The 17,877-nt window shown below is 42.2% G+C and overlaps 1 protein-coding gene across 1 annotated transcript; it reads right to left on the bottom strand.

The window, feature by feature from the left end:
• Positions 1–454: 454 nt before the first annotated feature.
• pnp4a (purine nucleoside phosphorylase 4a) lies at positions 455–17,250 on the bottom strand. The gene is made up of 6 exons (XM_048550176.2): positions 17,058–17,250; positions 13,962–14,125; positions 8,544–8,647; positions 5,718–5,893; positions 2,836–3,026; positions 455–857 (listed from the first exon to the last, which is right to left on the bottom strand). Exons 1-6 carry the CDS (start codon positions 17,084–17,086, stop codon positions 643–645), a joined length of 879 nt encoding a protein of 292 aa, XP_048406133.1. The 5' UTR covers positions 17,087–17,250; the 3' UTR covers positions 455–642.
• Positions 17,251–17,877: the final 627 nt, after the last annotated feature.

Consider the following 17,877-nt stretch of genomic DNA (forward strand, 5'->3'; position numbering starts at 1 on the left):
GAGAGGGCCAGGTTTGCTTAAGCAGAGGTAGTAGGAAGTGCAGATGCTGAAGAATCTGAGATAGAGAATCTGAAGAAGAGTCTAGGCACGAAACGTCAGCTTTCCTGCTTCTCTGATGCTGCTTGGCCTGCAGTGTTCATCCAGCTCCACACCTTGTTATCTCATTGGCAGCCTCGATCCTGAGCTGGTCACAGGCCCAGACTCATGTCCTACAGCCAGGGGAGGCTCTTGGCTCTTCAGATTTCTGGCTTTGCAGATAAGTGTTGAGGGGAGCGATAGAGTCACAGTAGTGGGGCGAAACAGGAGTAAAGTTGGCAGTTATTGAAATGAGGTTCAGTTCTTGCAGAAAAGTTGAATCTTTTTTTACAAAAAAGCAAATTGTCACCCTCTCTCTCATATCTGAAACTGAATGGAACTGAACTGGATAACATTAAGCGTGTTATGTAAAGCTATAATTTATCAAATCAGATAATAAGTTTATTTCATAGATAATATTGTGAAAAATCAGGCAGGGACAGCCACCATAGTGATTTGGTCTAGTATTATACTTCAGTTACATGCAAATAGTACAACAAAGTTAAGTTTTGAAAATTACGTGGATCTTGTTGGCCCTTGCATCCATTTTATTTCTTCATCTGTACATTAGTAGTCATTGTTGACTTTCATACGTGCCACCAACTCCATTACAAGGCTCTGTATCATTTCTGCCCTCATCTTGCTTATACTCAGGACAGCGTCATGGTTCACCACCTCATTGCTATCGTACTCCCTTGTCACTTTATTGGTGATCAGTGAAAGTCCAAAGACGTGCAAGCCGCAGTGTTTAGCAACAATTACCTCAGGAACAGTACTCATTCCTGTAGATTGGAAAACAGCAAAATAATTACATTAAGAAGTTATGATTTACACAAAGCACAAAGAAGCTGTAATCACCTGAGAGTACAATGGTCTGGTTTTGAACACCTGAGGAAATTGTCTTCAAGTCATTACAGAGCAGAATGAGATAGTAGGAACTGCAGATGCTGGAGAATCTGAGATAACAAGGTGCAGAGCTGGATGAACACAGCAGGCCAAGCAGCATCAGAGGAGTAGGAAAGCTGACGTTTCGGGCCTAGACCCTTCCTCAGAAACTGGAGGGAGGAGTGAGAAAGGCTGAAGAAGGGTCTAGACCCGAAACGACAGCTTTCCTGCTCGTCTGATGCTGCTTGGCCTGCTGCGTTCATCCAGCTCCACAGCTTGTTATCACAGAACGGAAGGAGATCGTTTGAGTCTATATTGGCTGCTTGTAGAATGGATGGATGGAGAGGGGAGGGTAGGGTAGTATGAAGCATAAGCACTAGCATCAATCAGTTGGGCAGAATGTCTGTATTCTAAACTCTATCTATGGCTCACAGTTTTTTCAAAATTTACTCATGGGATATGGCATCACTGGCTGGCCCAGCATTTATTACCTATCACTAGAATGTTGAGAATTATGCAAGGTTGGACAGAATGATAAATACAAATAGTGAGAAAACTGAACAATTAAAGGCAAATGAGGATGGATAAGAAATGTTACTGAAACATCAAGGATCAACATTAAAAAGAGGATGACAATTCCAACAGATGAGGGACTAAGAGTGAACCACAAAAGGTAAAAAACCTTTCATGCATTTAGCAAACATAAGGGAACTCAGCATCTTGTACAATGAAGTGCATTTGTTGACCTCAGCTTTCAGAAATGTTATTGGAATGTTTAAAGTATTAATGGGAATTAACAAGGGCTATGAATCACATGGTATTTATGAGTGAGAGTGATTAGACTGTCACTGTACACTGATACTCAAAATGCAGTGATTTTTTTTGCTGCTCAGCCTACACCCCAACATTATTGACACCTTTTAGGTGCCTATATTCATTCTGGCTTGCACTCTAATTTCTAAGTCAGCAGGTTGTGGGTTCAAGTTCCACTCCAGACACATCCTGGTGCAATCAGATCAATGGTATTACAAAACCACAATGCAAACATCTTTGATCTTCCCAAAGCAACATTGCTTAGATATCGGCCTTTGGTAACCAAACCCTCTGCAATATGAAGGGAGTGCTGCACTGCTGGATGGAAATGAGAGATTCTGTGCTATGATTCATTTAAAAGCAGGGGAGTTCTCTTGACGTTCTGACCGATATTTATCTCTCAAACAACACTGAAAATGGACAATCTGACCATTTATTTTATTGCTCTTTCTTTGGGAGCATGCTGTGCACTAATTGGCTGCTGTACCTTTTATGATGTAAGAGTGACTACATGTTGAAAGTATTTAATTGACTGAAGTATTATGGCATGTCCCAACGTAATAAGAAGGGCATGATAAAGCTAAGTTTACCTTTCATTCTGTAGCCTGCGGAAAACTATTGCAACAGACATACAGCAGCAAAGAGGCCCTTTGGCCCATGTAGTCTGCTCCAAACTGTCTACACTAATCCACTTTCTAGCTCTTGACCCATAGTTTTTAATGTATTGAAACTTCAAGTGCTTATCCAGGTACTTTTTAAGGTTCTGAGGTTTCCTGCCTCAACTTCCCTCCCAGGTGGTGCATTCCAGATTTCCCCATCCTCGGGGTGAAATGTTTTTCCTCAGATTCCCTCAAATCCTCCAGCCTTTCACTTTACAATTATGCCCGCTGATTATTGACCCTTCAACTAAGGGGAACAGCAGCTTCTTATTGACCCGGTCCATGCCCCTCGTAATCTTATACACTTTCTAGCAGGTCTTCCTTCAACCTTCTCTGCTCTAAAATAAACAACCTGAGCTGATCCATCCTCTCTTCATAGCTATTTTCTGTTGAAATATCTTACCCACAGCATCAACTCCAAGTATGTGAAGAAGACGAGCTTCAGCAATGGTCTCAAAATTCGGGCCTCCAACCATGCAGTAGACACCTTCCTTTATGTAATTAGAGCATTTCAGTTCCTTGCTTATTTCCAGGGCCAGTTTCCCGAGGCTTTTGTCATATGCATCAGACATGCTTGGAAAACGGGTACCAAACCTACAAACAAGAGCACCGCCGTTTTCATTTTTTTGAACTGTGCTCCCTCTTCTACTTCATTAATTTTCTCATCAAAATTAATTAAAAAAGTAAGCAAATAATCCTGCTGGGAATTTATATTGTTAGCTTTATATGGTATCTACAATCCATAAACAGCCAAATTGATCCACTTTGTTATTTATATTCCTCATGACCTTTCGTCCAACCTTTGTTTGATTTCGCTTTGATTTATTGTAGTCACATGTACCTAGGTACAGTGAAAAGTTTTGTTTTGCAAATAGTACAGGCAGATCATACCATATAAGGACATACAAATCATCGGGTGCTCAGACAGAGCAAGGCACACAAGGTTATAGCTTCACTGGAGGTGCAATAAGCAAGATCAACATTTGATTTGAAATTTGAGAGGTCTAATAACAGCAGTCTAATACAGCAGGGAAGAAGCTGTTTTTGAACCTGTTGGTGCGTGTGTTCAAGTTTCTGCATCTTCTGTCTGATGGAAGAGTTTGGAACAGAGCATTACTGGGGTGGGAGGGGTCATTGATGACATTGGCAGCCTCTCTGCAGCAACAAGACATGTAGACAGACTCCATGGATGGGAGATTGATTTTCCTTGGTCTGGGCTGTAGTTTCTTATGGTCCTGGGCAGACCAGTTGCTTTACCAAGCTGTTACGCACCCAGGTAGAATGCTTTCTCTGGCGCATCTGTACATGTTGCTGAGGGTCCTTATGGCCATGCCAAATATAATTAGCCTCTTGAGAAAGAAGAGGCAGTGTAGTGCTCCCTCAACTGTCGCATCTATGTGGGTGGTCTGGGACAGATGGTTGGTTATTGTCGTGCCTAGGAACCTGACCCTCTTGACCCTCTCCACGTCATCTCGGTTGACATAAATAGAACATAGAACATATAACAGTACAGCACAGTACAGGTCCTTTGGCCCATGATGTTGTGCCGAACTTTTATCCTAAACCTAATATTTATGTAACCTCCACCCCTACCTTACACTATCATCCATATGCCTATCTAATAGCTGCTTAAATGCCACTAATGAGGCTGAACTCCACTACCCTCTCCAGCAATGCATTCCACGTCTCTACCACTCTCTGAGCAAAGAACCTACCTCTGACGTCTCTCCTACATTTACCGCCACTCACTTTAAAACTATGACCCCTCATAATAGCTTCCACCCCAGGAAAAAGTCTCTGGCTGTCCACTCTATCTATACTTCTGATCATTTTGTACACCTCTATCAAGTCAAAAGCAGATAGGGGCATGTCCTCCTCCTCTCTTCCTGAAGTCAATGATCTTTTCTTTTGTGTTGCTGACATTGAGGGAGAGAATGTTATCATTGCTCCATGACACCCAGCATTCTACCTCCTTCCTGTATTCTGACTTCTCATTGTTTGTTATCTGGCCTACAACCATGGTGTCATAAGTGAGCTTGTAAGTGGTATTCGAATGAAATTTAGTGACGCAGGTGAGAGTGTATAGAGAATACAGTAGAGGGCTGAGTACACATCCTTGCAGGCGTTGAGGATGTTGTCTATCTTCACTGATTGCGGTCTGTGGGTCAGGAAGCTGAGGATCCAGTTGCAGAGGGCAGAGCTGAGACCTGGGTTTCGGAGTTTTGAGATTAGTTTAATTGGGATTGTAGTGTTGAAGGTGGAGCTGTCGTCAATAAGAAGCAGCCGGATGTAGGTATCCTTATTCACCAGATATTCCAGGATTAGCGTAGGGCAAGGCAAATGGTGTCAGCTGTGGACCCGTTTCACTAGCAGGCAAATTGCAAGGGACTGAGGCAGGCTGGGAGGCTAGCAGTGACTAACGTCTCGAGGCACTGCATGATTATGGAGGTCAATAGTCATTGAGGCGCACTGCATTTGTTTTCTTTGGTACTGGGATGATAGTGGTCTTCCTGAAGCAGGTGGGGACTTCAGATTGTAGCAAGGAAAGGTTAAAGGTGTCAACAAATACCCCCACCAGCTGGTCCGCCCAGGCCTGGGACTCCATCCTGGGCCAATCTCTTTCCTCAGGCTTCACTCCCAGGAAGTTTGATCTGACAGTTGCAGCGGTGACTGAGGGAATAGGTGCATCTGGGGCTGTCGGGCCAGGTGACACCATGCCGCTGACTTTCTGCTCCAATCCAGCAGAGGAAGCATTGAGTGCATCATGGAGGGATGTGTTTTTGCCCGCTTTCTTGCTGTGCTTCATTTTGTATCCCATTGTGTGTAGGCCTCGGCACAGGTGGCACGTGTCTGTGGGGTTATTTTGGGCCCCTGGCTTGGTCTGGTGCAGCTCCTTGGCATCTCTAATGCTTTGGCTAATGCTGCCAGTGTATCCTCTGTTGCTTACAACTCTATATGTTTTTATCTACTTTTCCTTTAAGTATGCCTCAGTCAGGTCCCCTCTCAGCCTATTCACCATAATTGCTCTGTTTGGTGATGAACTCCACATTCTCACTACTCTCTAGGTATAGACGTTTCTCCTGAGTCAGACTTGCTGAGTTTCTTCAACATTCTCTGTGTTTGTTTAAGATTTCCAGCATCCACACTATCTTACTTTTATATTAACCTCAGGCTGATGGGCAGAGTGGCTTTATATTCCACATCTGTCAAAGAAGAAAGAACGTAGAAAAGGAGCAAATAACACATACAAAAGGTTTGATTGTATGAACATTAATGACTACGTACCGTTCATCGTTGGGTCCAATGAGAGGATGCAGCCCAATGAGACCTGGCATATTAATGTGGTCCTTAATAATCATGATATCTCCCGTGTTGTAACCGTCGGCAACTGATCCTGCAGCATTGGTCACGATCATGACTTCAACACCCATCAGTCGGAACACACGGACAGGAAAAGTCACCTGAAGAAATGGGGAGAGCAAAACACGACTTAACGTTCAGAGGGGCTACCGTTCGCCTTCACATACCATGTGTGCAGATGTGAAACCATTTCAGTCATCCTTGAATACTTTCCTAAGATCACACTCACATTGTTCTAACTTCAAGTCACATTCCCAGGTACCCCACAACCCCCTTTCTCATCAAGAATAAAAAATTACTTTAAGTTTATATTATATTAGGTTGTTCTTACTGGTAATAGTCAATTTACTGATGTGAGCATTCAGTTGTTTTTATTTTGGAATGGCCAAATTCCAGTTTAATTTTAGCATGTAATGCATTTACCCAATTGATGTTTGCAGGATTTTTGATTGCTGAGTATGTGAGATTGTCTTAAGATAAAGGCAACATTTGCAGGAAAAAGAGCCAAGTACAAACAATGGAATATATGTACTTATACGACAATGACCATTTTGAATGATATAACAAAAACAGAAGCTGCTGGAGAAGCTCAGCAGGTCTAGCAGCATCTGTTAAGAAAAATCAGAGTCAACGTTTCAGGTTTGGAGACCCTTTCTCAGAACACCTTATGAAATAATGTTACTGTATCCCCTCAGCTTCAACTCCCAACATGTGTCTTCAATTAACTTTACTCTGCTTAGAAATAATTTGTAAAGTAATTAAAAGCTTCAGATTTCAGTGTGGCATATGGTGCATTCTATGCTTGTTGAATCTCAGTTGATTATACTTAATCTCCTTCCCCATTCTTCATTTAGCGTCTTTCGTCTAAACAGGGTGAGTCAGATTGATAGTGAGGTATTTCATACCAGAGCATTCATTCTAGAACATACTTTTGATATCCATCACGAGCAGTGGATGTTGTTTATATGGACCTCAAGGCGTTCAACAAGTTTCCTCATGGTAGACTGATTTGCAAGGTTAGATCGCATGGAATCCAGGAAGAGCTAGCCATTTGGATACAAAGTGGGCTTGAAATTAGTAGACAGAGGGTGTTGGTGGAGGATTCTTTTTCAGACTGGCTGCCTGTGACCAGCGGTGTGCCATAAGGAACAGTGCTAAGTCCAATACTTTTTGTCATTTATATAAATGATTTGGATGTGTTATAGGAAGGATATTATTAAGCTGAAAAGGATTCAGAAGAGATTTACCAGGATGTTGCCAGTAATGTGGATTTGAGTTATAAGGGGAAATGGATAGGCTGGGACATTTCTCACTGAAGTGTGGGGGATTGAGAGGTTTATAAAATAATTAGGGATATAAATAAGATGAACGGCAGGTGTCTTTTCCCTTGGGGAGGGGATTTCAAGACCGGAGGCATATTTTTAGGGTGGGAGGAGAAAGATTTAGAAAAAAACACGGGCACAATTTTTTTATTATCCAGAGAGTGGTTTGTTGTGGAATGAAGTTCCGGAGGAAGTGGTGGATGTGGGTTCAGTTACAATGTTTAAAAGAAATTTAGATAAATACATGAATAAGAAATGTTTGGAAGGATGCAGGCTAAGTGCAGGCAGGTGGGATCAGTTTGGTTTGGGATTATGGTCGGCATGGACTGGTTGGACCATAGGGTCTGTTTCTGAGCTGAGTGGCACTATGATTGAATCTATCTACCTCTATGTTAAACATATTCAAAAATTCGCTTTCCACCACCTTTATTCCAAAGATTCATGATCAGAGCAGTAGTGTTGCAAAACCACAACGTAAAAATCTTGGATCTTTCCAAAAGCAGTATTGCCAAGATATGGGCCATTTGTTAACCAAACCCTGTGCTAGAATTATTTTCACTGAAGACACTTCATTGCAGCCCTTAACACCGTAATCTCCAACGCATCAGCCCAGTCACCTTTCTGTACTGCTCCAATTCTAACTTCCATGCCTCGCCCTGTGTTTTAATATTTTATCACTGGTAGCTGCATTTTGAGCAGTATGTTAGCTCCTAAATTTCCTTTCTGAACCTTTCCCCTCTCAACTTCTCTCTCTCCCCCTTTAGAATGCTTCCTGACCAAGCATCTGGTCACCTGTTCGAACATCAGTTATGCGGCTTTGTGTAAAAATCTGTGTGATAATCTCTCCACTAAAGCACCTTGACATGTTTCTATTTGTTTAAAGGCGCTATATAAGGTAAAGATGTTATTTCTAATTTTGCAACCATGTCATGTATGTCATTGAAGCTGATTCTCAGTGATTTCCATTTGAGAAGTCAGACAACTGCAGTTACACATTATGCAAATTACTTAAAATATATGGTAGAAAGAAAATTATCATTCACTGTGTTCATTCTAGTCAGTTCCACCTTCATCAGTCCCTTCCCATGCTTTGTATGCATCGTCTTTAAATTAGCTGGGTCTCCTAATTATATGCATCTATATTATCATTGGCTGTTCCTCTGTTATCTGGTAATTCTGTCTCATGTTATTTCCAGAGCAGCAAGATGTGTAAAATGCATTGCCATTTTGACTATCCCGGTAACTCTAAGTTGCAGATTTTATTTTTATTATTTAACTTCTTCCTTGTTGTTTCTCTCTTCCAGCTCTGAAAATCCACACACTTTCAGGTGCCCCATTCCTGACACCATGTTTCTGGTGGGGTCTGTTTCACGACCCTGACAGACTGCACCCAAGGGCACATCATCCATCAGAAAATGTTACCCATTACCTTTGTGAGTGGGTATCCTTCAAACATGTGGAAACGCCCTTGCATGCAGACACAAGTCTTCCCATTCAGGTCTCCAAATACTAGCTGACCAGCATGTCCTTTCACTGGATAGAGAAGAGAGAACAATCAGCAATATAGAGCAAGTAGCTAGCAACTTTTCCTAGCTTGTATCAGGAGCAACTACAACTTCAATAGGATCTTTAGCAAAGCAGAACTTTACAGGGCATTTAATGTTGTATCAATTGAAGCATGATTGCCAATGGTGCAATGATGAAAATCAGGGAGAGCCAAGAGGCTAGTGTCGGAGGCGATCTTCGAGGGTTGGAAAGCTGGAGGAAATTATAGAGATATGAAGGTGTCATGGCCATGGAGAATTTTCAGGTGGTATAATGCTGCACTGGGAGCTAATGTAGGCATGTAACCCACTCTAGATCATAAGGTAAATAATAATGTGGAAGTTTATTCATTCTATCCTGCCCAGCCCATTCTCAAAATAAAACCTAACAGCACCCCATTGTGGCATCTTGAGTTTTCTTAAATTATTTCGATGTTTTACCATCATTATCCTTTATAAAGTTCGGTTCCATGCATTGGTTGCTCTTCAGGTGACCAAGGCCTTTTTCATTTCACTCTGAGGTTTATCTGTCCTGAAGAAGTTATCCTAGTCTCACAGTGTTAACTCTGTCTCTCTGTCCCCAGATGCTGTCAGACCTGCTGAGTTTCTCCAGCATCTTCTGTCTTTGTTTCTAAGGTTACCTTTCGTTTGTCACTCCTGTCCTATTGTGTAACTTGAAGACATGCTCTATATTTCCAGTTTCTGTACCATTTATTGAATTATAAACCTCTAAGAAGTCTTTGACAGCAGTTGGCGGTTTGGTAAACCGTTAAAAACAGCAGCAAAATTCTAAGCTTTTATAAAGCGCTCCATGAGAACAAAAACAAAATGTACTAAATTATAAGGAACATGGATAGTCGGAGATTTTCCCCAGGGTGGAAATGTTGAATACTAGGGGCATACATTTAATATTAGAGGTGGAGAGTTTAAAGGAGATGTATAAGGCAAGTTTTAAATACAGAGGTGCCTGGAATGCCTGGGAACGTGGTAGATGTCAATACTATTAGAATATTTTAAGAGGCATTTCGACAGACACATGAACAGGTGGTGAATGGACGGATATGGGCCACGTGCGGGCAGACTGGATTAATTTAGAATGACATCATTTTTGGACATGGTTCCCGTATTGTATAATCCTATGTTCTATGTTCTAAATTAATGTTCAGCTGTTACAGAACTGTCGTGTCCAATTTACATTACTACTGCTAACAGAATCACTGCATTAAAAACATGTCCCATTCAACAGAATATTAAAAAAATGCCTGTCTGCAAGCTCTTGTAGAAACTTAACAGTGATATGCACAGCGACAAACAGCACAAGTAGCAGCTCCAATCCCTAATCCCTGACAAACTAATGGATGTTAGCCGGGTCATTTCATTGTGCTGCTGAATGGAAATATTTACTGAGGCCAGTAACTGATCCTGTACAAGGGACGCAGATGCAGGCATAGCGAGCAGTGACGAAAGCAAACGGCACATTGGCCGTTGTTGCAAGGGGACTGGAGTACAGCAATAAAGAAGGTTCGTTACAATTGTACAGGGCTTTGGTAAGACCATACATGGGGGAAAACAGTGCGGAGGTTGGAGATCTGAAATGAAAACAGAATGTGCTGGACAAAACTCAACAGTTCTGGCAGTATCTGTGGAAAGACAGAGTTGACGTTTTGAGTCCAATACAACTCTTCTTTGGAATTTCTGCTGCCAGAAATTCTGGGTATGTCTGGTGCTTTTTGTTTTTGACCTGGAATACTGCACATGGTCTCTACATTTAAAGATGCATATACTTACATTGGAGATGGCACAATGAAGACTCGTTAGATTGGCTCCTGGGCCAGAGGAGTTGCTAGCTGCGACAGGAGGCTGAGTAAATTAGACCTGTATTCTCTGGGGTTTAGAAGAATGAAAGTTGATCTCACTGCTGCCTCAAAACGCTGGGGACCAGGTCAATTCCACTCCCGGGTCTCTGACTGTGTAGAGTTTGCACGCTCTCCCTGTGTCTGTGTGGGTTTCCTCTGTGTGCTCCAATTTCTTCCCACAGCCCAAAGATGTGCAGGCTAGATGGATTGACCATGCCAAATTGCCCATAGTGTGTTCATGGATGTGTAGATTAGTTGGCTTATAGGGCGATGGGTCTAGGTGGGATGCTGAGGGTTGGTGTGGACGTGTTGGGCTGAAGGGCCTGTTTCCACACCGTAGAGATTCTATGATAATGATGATGATGAAAGGCCTTGATAATTTGCACACTAAGACGTTGTTTCTGCTGGTCAGGGAATCTAAAAGGCTGGGGAACAGTCTCTGGTTAAGGGACCAATCCTTTAGGACTGAGATGAGGAGATTTCTTCGCTTGTGGGTTGAGAATCTGTGGGGCTCCATCATTGAATATGTTTAAGAGCTTGGAGAGCTAGGTTTATGATCTTTCAGGTAATTAAGGCATATGGGAAATGGGCAGGAAAGTGCAGTTGAAAGCTAAATTTAGTCATGATGATATTGAATGATAGAACAGGCTCGATGGGCTGAATGGTTCGCTATTCCTCATTTTTTTTGGAATTCTTATGCACTTGGAAGTGCCTGTACATGATCAGTCAAAGCAGTGGCTGGAACTGATGGTATGAGCAGTCCCCATGTAACTGCAAAGGTGTGCATTAGAATATTTGCACCTGTAAAAACCATTTCTTTTATAATTTTTCTGTATTTTATTTGTGGACTGAAATAGAGAAAAGAACTGTTTTAAAAACGAAAGAATGTAGAAGGGATTGATGAACTGTTCAAAAAGAAAGTTACTTCACATTCATTGTAAGTGCTGTTTACATAGCTATTTGTTCAAGCAGTTGGGATAGGTTACCACAAACAAGCTGGAACCAGGGATGTGTATGAAGGCGGATTCGGTCAGCAACAAACAGCTGTTTGGTCTGTAGACCTGGCTACTGGTTGTTGATAATAATGGTCTATGTTTGCCCATCACTTTGTGATTGGCTCCCAGGTGGCTGAACAGCTAGTGTATATAAATAAAATACTCAGAAGCTGTTGGATCTCCAGAAATGGAAGTGTTGCCCTTGTCTCTGCAGTGTAAACACCTTGACTCTGAAGAATGCCAGTTTAATTGCCGTCCCCAGTTACTGTAAGCTGTTGCTTTTAACCAATAAGTTAGAGACTTATTGATCATATCAATACATCCTGGTACATATTGACCTGCCTTTTAAGATTTTCCTCTTCACCCATAAGACCAGTCCTGTTTCGTGTCTGTCTGCATGTATATATGGGTGGAGTTTCATAAGGGGTTTAGAGTTATAAGTTGACATTCACAGATGCTTGTAGCTGGAATCTATTTATTTACATTACATAGCAATTCTCGTAAGTAAGGAAATCTGGTTTCTGTCAACCTGAAAAGGTGGAAAATTTGAAGAAGATACAGAAGGGATTTACAAGGATGATACCAGGACGGAACTGTTATAAGTAGATGCTGGATAGGCTGGGACTTTTTTTCCTGGAGTTTAGGAGGTTGAGGGGCGATCCTTGTAGAGTTTTATAAATTCATGAGGGGTGTAGATAAGATGATTAGCAAAGGTTTTCTTCCCCAGGTTAGTGGGGCGGGGGCTTAGAATTAAGGTCAAAAATTACACGACACCAGGTTACAGTCCAACAGGTGCTATGTGTTTGGGATGAGCTGCCAGGAAGGAGGTGGTGGAAGCAGATACAACATTAAAGTCACCTGGATGGGTACATGAATAGGAAGTCTTGAGAGTGTTATGGGCCAAATGCTGGCAAATGGGACTAAATTAATTTAGGATATCTGGTTGGCATGGATGAGTTGGGCTGAAGGGTCTCTTTCCATACTGTACAACTCTATGACTGTAAGTAAGACTATAACTCACCGATCCTCGCTGACTGGTTTACTTGGAAATATAGGGAAATGACAAAAAGAACCAAAGGCAACGTGTGGAAATGTATTTTTCTTTAAACACAGCAAGGGGTTAGAATCTGGATTTATTGAACAATAAATGAGCAGGGCCACTGGGAAAGAACAAACCCAATCAATTTCATCTTGCCAGGAGTCAACATTTGCACAGTGGGCTGATTGGCCTCCTTCTGTGCAGCCACAATAAACTGAATAGCCTCCGTCAGCACAGTGTAATTCTGTGATAATGGGAACTGCAGATGCTGGAGATTCCAAGATAATAAAATGTGAGGCTGGATGAACACAGCAGGCCAAGCAGCATCTCAGGAGCACAAAAGCTGACGTTTCGGGCCTAGACCCTTCATCAGAGAGGGGGATGGGGGGAGGGAACTGGAATAAATAGGGAGAGAGGGGGAGGCGGACCGAAGATGGAGAGTAAAGAAGATAGGTGGAGAGGGTGTAGGTGGGGAGGTAGGGAGGGGATAGGTCAGTCCAGGGAAGACGGACAGGTCAAGGAGGTGGGATGAGGTTAGTAGGTAGCTGGGGGTGCGGCTTGGGGTGGGAGGAAGGGATGGGTGAGAGGAAGAACCGGTTAGGGAGGCAGAGACAGGTTGGACTGGTTTTGGGATGCAGTGGGTGGGGGGGAAGAGCTGGGCTGGTTGTGTGGTGCAGTGGGGGGAGGGGATGAACTGGGCTGGTTGAGGGATGCAGTGGGGGAAGGGGAGATTTTGAAACTGGTGAAGTCCACATTGATACCATATGGCTGCAGGGTTCCCAGGCGGAATATGAGTTGCTGTTCCTGCAACCTTCGGGTGGCATCATGGTGGCAGTGCAGGAGGCCCGAAACGTCAGCTTTTGTGCTCCTGAGATGCTGCTTGGCCTGCTGTGTTCATCCAGCCTCACATTTTATTACAGTGTAATTCTGTGATGTGTTGTGACCATTTCCTACTTATTTAAATTTATTACCTGGAACTACAGATTCTGACTGTAGAACCGTATCGTAGTTGCTGTGAAAAACGTGGCCATTCAGCCACTGTGCCAGTACTGGATCTCTAATTAATCTGATTTCTCTGCTCATTACCTTTATCCATCTCCCAGCCTATATCCACTTACCCTCTGGAAGTTGCACTGAATTGGTTCCACTGTTGTTTCCAGCAGCAAATTATATACCAAAGAACTTTGCCCATAATGTGCTTTTTTCTCATCACCTCACCACTGGTTCATTTGCCAATTACTGTACGTCTGTTTGGATTCTGACTTTATTTTAGTTCCAATCTGTACTATCCACAGTATTTTGCTTTAATCTTAAACTAGTGTCTTTTTGTTGGCAATTCTACGAATGTCAACCTGATTGAAGGAATCATATCACTTCTTGTTTTTGAAGACCTCAACAATCTGTGATTCATACCTGTGCTCTGGGGAAAGTTGGGGACATCAGCGTATTTAAAGATCTTCGGGTTTGTGAGTGCATCGGCAAGCATACCGAGTCCAGAGCCACAGATTATCGCCACCTTTGGTCGATGGCTGATCTTTGACAGCAGCCAATCTGCTGTCTCCTTGTAGGTCTCATAACTGGAATAAAACTCATGATTAATAATAAGCAGCAGCAGCAAACATTGTGAAGTAAACTGGGTCTGCAGAAGTTTGTAGGACAAATTAGACTTTTATTCAATTCTATCATGAGGCTAATAGAGAAACCAGTGCCGATGTAATTTGTGACATTCTGTGATTTAACTAACTTAACCTGACAATGTGTAAACTATGGACTTCAGTACAAAATTCATAGTGCAGCAGATCTTTCACTTTGTTTTCCACAATTTAAGGAGACCTGCACGCTGTAACATATTGTAAGTGAGCGTGTGTGTGTGTGTGTGTGTGTGTGTGTGTGTGTGTGTGTGTGTGTGTGTGTGTGTGTGTGTGTGTGTGTGTGCGCCAGACAGTGTGTGTGAATATGTGTGCATGTTTGTGTTCGTGCGGGAATGTGTATGAGAGAGTGCATGTGATTATGTGCGCGTGTGAGAGAATGTGTGTGAGTATGTGTCGGAGTGTGTGTGAGTGTGTGGGAGAGTGCATGTGAGTATGTGTGTACATTTGTGTATATGTGGGAGTATGTGTGCGCATTTGTGAACCCATAGGAATATGCGTGCGTGTGTGAGAGAGTGTGTGTGATTATGTGTATGCGTGTGAGTACGTTTGTGCATTTGTGTACGTGTGGGAATGTGCGTGTGTGTGTGAGTGAGTGCATGTGAGTATCTGTGTGCATGTGGCAGTGTGTTTGGTTATGAGAGAGAGTGCGTGTGAGTATGTGTGTGTGTTTGTGTATGCTTGGGAGTGTGTCTGCATGTATGAGTGAGTGCTTGTGAGTATGTGCGCACGTTTGTGTATGCGTGGGAATGTGTGCATGCGTGTGTGAGAGAGTGCGTGTGAGTATGTGAGTGCATTTGTGTGTGTGCGTCTGTGAGAGAGTGCGTGGGAGTATGTGTGGGTGTTTGTGTGTGCATGGGAATATGTGTGCGCATTTGTGTACACGTGGGAGTGTGGGTATGTGTGTGAGAGAGTGTGTATGAGTATGCGTGTGCGTTTATGTATGCGTGGGAGTGTGTGCATGTGTGAGAGAATGCGTGAGTATGCAGCATGTTTTCGTATGCATGGGAGTGTGTGCATGTGTGAGAGAGTGTATGAGTATGTATGCGTATTTGTGTATGCTTTTGTGTACGCGTGGGAATGCGCATGCATGAGTGAGAGAGTGCATGTGAGTATGCGTGCATGTTTGAGTACATGTCGGAGTCCACGTTGGTGAGTATGCGGGAGTGTGTGTGCAGGAATATGTATGTGAGCATTTATGTGCGTGTGGGTCCATACATCCAAATCTGTGTCACTCTGAAATTAATGCTCCATGCCAATGGTGGGTGCTCTCTCTCTCTCCCTCTTTATTGTCTCAACATTTTGAAAGCTAGTGCCAGTGATAAAACAAAATAGGGAAACATTCATTCATCACTCGGAAGGAGAAAAGAAATTTTATTTTTGCTGAGTATACAAGACAACAAATAAACAACTATGGTTTTAAGGCTAAACTATAACAGCACTCCAAGAACATTTTGAACTGCCTATTCACAACTCTCTTAACTCTAGACAACCTCCCCTCCTTAAGCTTTGATTCGGTGTTTTTATGTGTTTGATATTGTATTTTATTAGTTTTCTCGGGTTTATGGTGAATAAAAATCACCTTTCTTTCACTGAAGAAAACTTTGCAATTGCCTCTTTAATTCTGCTGTCTTGATCCTATTTTAATTGAACTGTGAACTGTCTGCATGCCAAAAAGCAAACAAAATATTTGTTGCAACTGACTGTGGAGTTATAAAAACAGGGAGCCAATTGCGCCTCCAGAACTGGCCCTAACAAATTGTTAAGTACCCACTCTCAATTTTGTTACTTGAAGGAATGTAGTGTATGCAAAATGATGTACATTAGTCCAATAATATTCTGCCAATTTCAGAGCTGGAGTTGACCACTCGGTTTTTCAGGCTTGTGTAATCACTCGATAAATCAATGGTTAACCCACACCTCAACGTTGTTTTCCAATTTTAGCTCCACTTATCGATCTGTGTCCTTTTTGGACAATAATCTACAGATCTCAGTCAATTATTTAACTAGTCATTTCTTTCTAAGACCAGAAGAAATAGGAACAAGAGTAGACCATTCAGCATTTCGAGCCTGCTCCACCAATTCGTAAGATCATGGCTGATTTGATATTCCTCGTGTCTACTTTCCTGCCCTTATCCTGCAAACCTTGATCCTCCAACTGATCAAGAATCTATCTATCGCAGTCTTCAATATACACAAGGACTCTGCTCCCACAGCTGTCTGTGGCTATGAATTCCGAAGAGTCCCAAACCTCAGGGACAGGAAATTCCTCCTTATCTCAGTCTTAAATTGGCACCCCTTTAACTAGACAACACATATAATACTGTACACTTTTTTTCATTAATGTTATTTCCTAAGCAATATTTCCTAAGAGATAATATATATGGTTCTGGAGCAAATGGGACTTGAACCCAGACCTCCCAGTCCAGAGGTAGGGATACTACCTCTGCACCACAAGTGCCCTCTGAAATGATAGCCTTTGTTTTTTCTCATTTAACATTTTTATAACCTGTTCAGAGATGTTTTTACACACCTCTTAAAAAAAAGGTTCTTGGGTGGGGCCTGAACCCCTGAACCTAAGATTAAGGGTTGCATGCTCTAGCGACCGGCCTGCCAGGAACATATAAAATTGCATCAATTAGCTAATAACTGATTTAAGGTGTGGTTCTTTATACTGACAGCCTCTATTGGGTTATAAAGCAATATAGCTTATTAGCTACACTGCTGAGTGTACTATTTTCACTTTGTCAATTATTTGTGCCAATTTCCCCAATGTGACGCGTGGCTCAGCATGTTACTGACCTTGCCTTGAACGATAGCACTGCCTATTCACTAATACCACAACTTAAAGTGAGCTTACCAAATCTGTTCTTTACAAATATTTGACATCCTGTCAAATAACTCGTTGAGAAAAAGATCAAGTCTGTTTGTTTAGTTCTTGTAAGAGAAGATGCTTTCTGTCGATGTTCACAGCTCCCTCTGTAAGGACACTGCTTGGAGTCTGACTGCTTGTCACTTCATTGGCTCCAGACTTTCAAATTGTACATTAAAAAGGAAACTATAAATTCTTAGACTGCATCCTACTACGATCTGTGATTGGTCAATATATGCTGTTGTAAAAACATGATTGACAGACATTCGGGTGGAGGGATTTATTGCGAAATGTGATAATATTTTCTTCTTCTGGGCAGGAAAGATATTCAGCCCAAAAAATAATTGACTACATTTGACCACCAGCTGTGTAGCCTTGTGTGATTTGTGGCAGAAAAGATGTTAACTCTTTGTAGCATACAGTTAGAGAATTTAACTTGAAACTGCTTAACTTTTTATAGGCTTCTGAATTAGACCTCAGCTAAGATTGTGACTCGTACAGTTTGTTGGGCTGATGCAGCAGGATGATTGCAACTCCTTCCTGAATTCTGAAGACCACAAAGAATAGGTGCAGCCTACATTTGGAGGTTAAATGTCAAAACAAAAGAGACAGCAACTTTGACTAAAAGCCACAGGCTGACTTCAATAGAGCTGCATATCATGGTCCTTAATACTCCATAGCGTTTATGACTGAATCCAAAATTAATTTAGTTGTGCCCTCAATCAAATGTTTTCCCCAAACATTTGGTTACAAAATATCTGGAAAAGGCTCAAGAATTATGAGGCAAAAAAACTGAAGGATAGGCATA

This window comes from Stegostoma tigrinum, chromosome 19, assembly GCF_030684315.1.
Source record: "Stegostoma tigrinum isolate sSteTig4 chromosome 19, sSteTig4.hap1, whole genome shotgun sequence".
Lineage (NCBI taxonomy): Eukaryota > Metazoa > Chordata > Chondrichthyes > Orectolobiformes > Stegostomatidae > Stegostoma > Stegostoma tigrinum.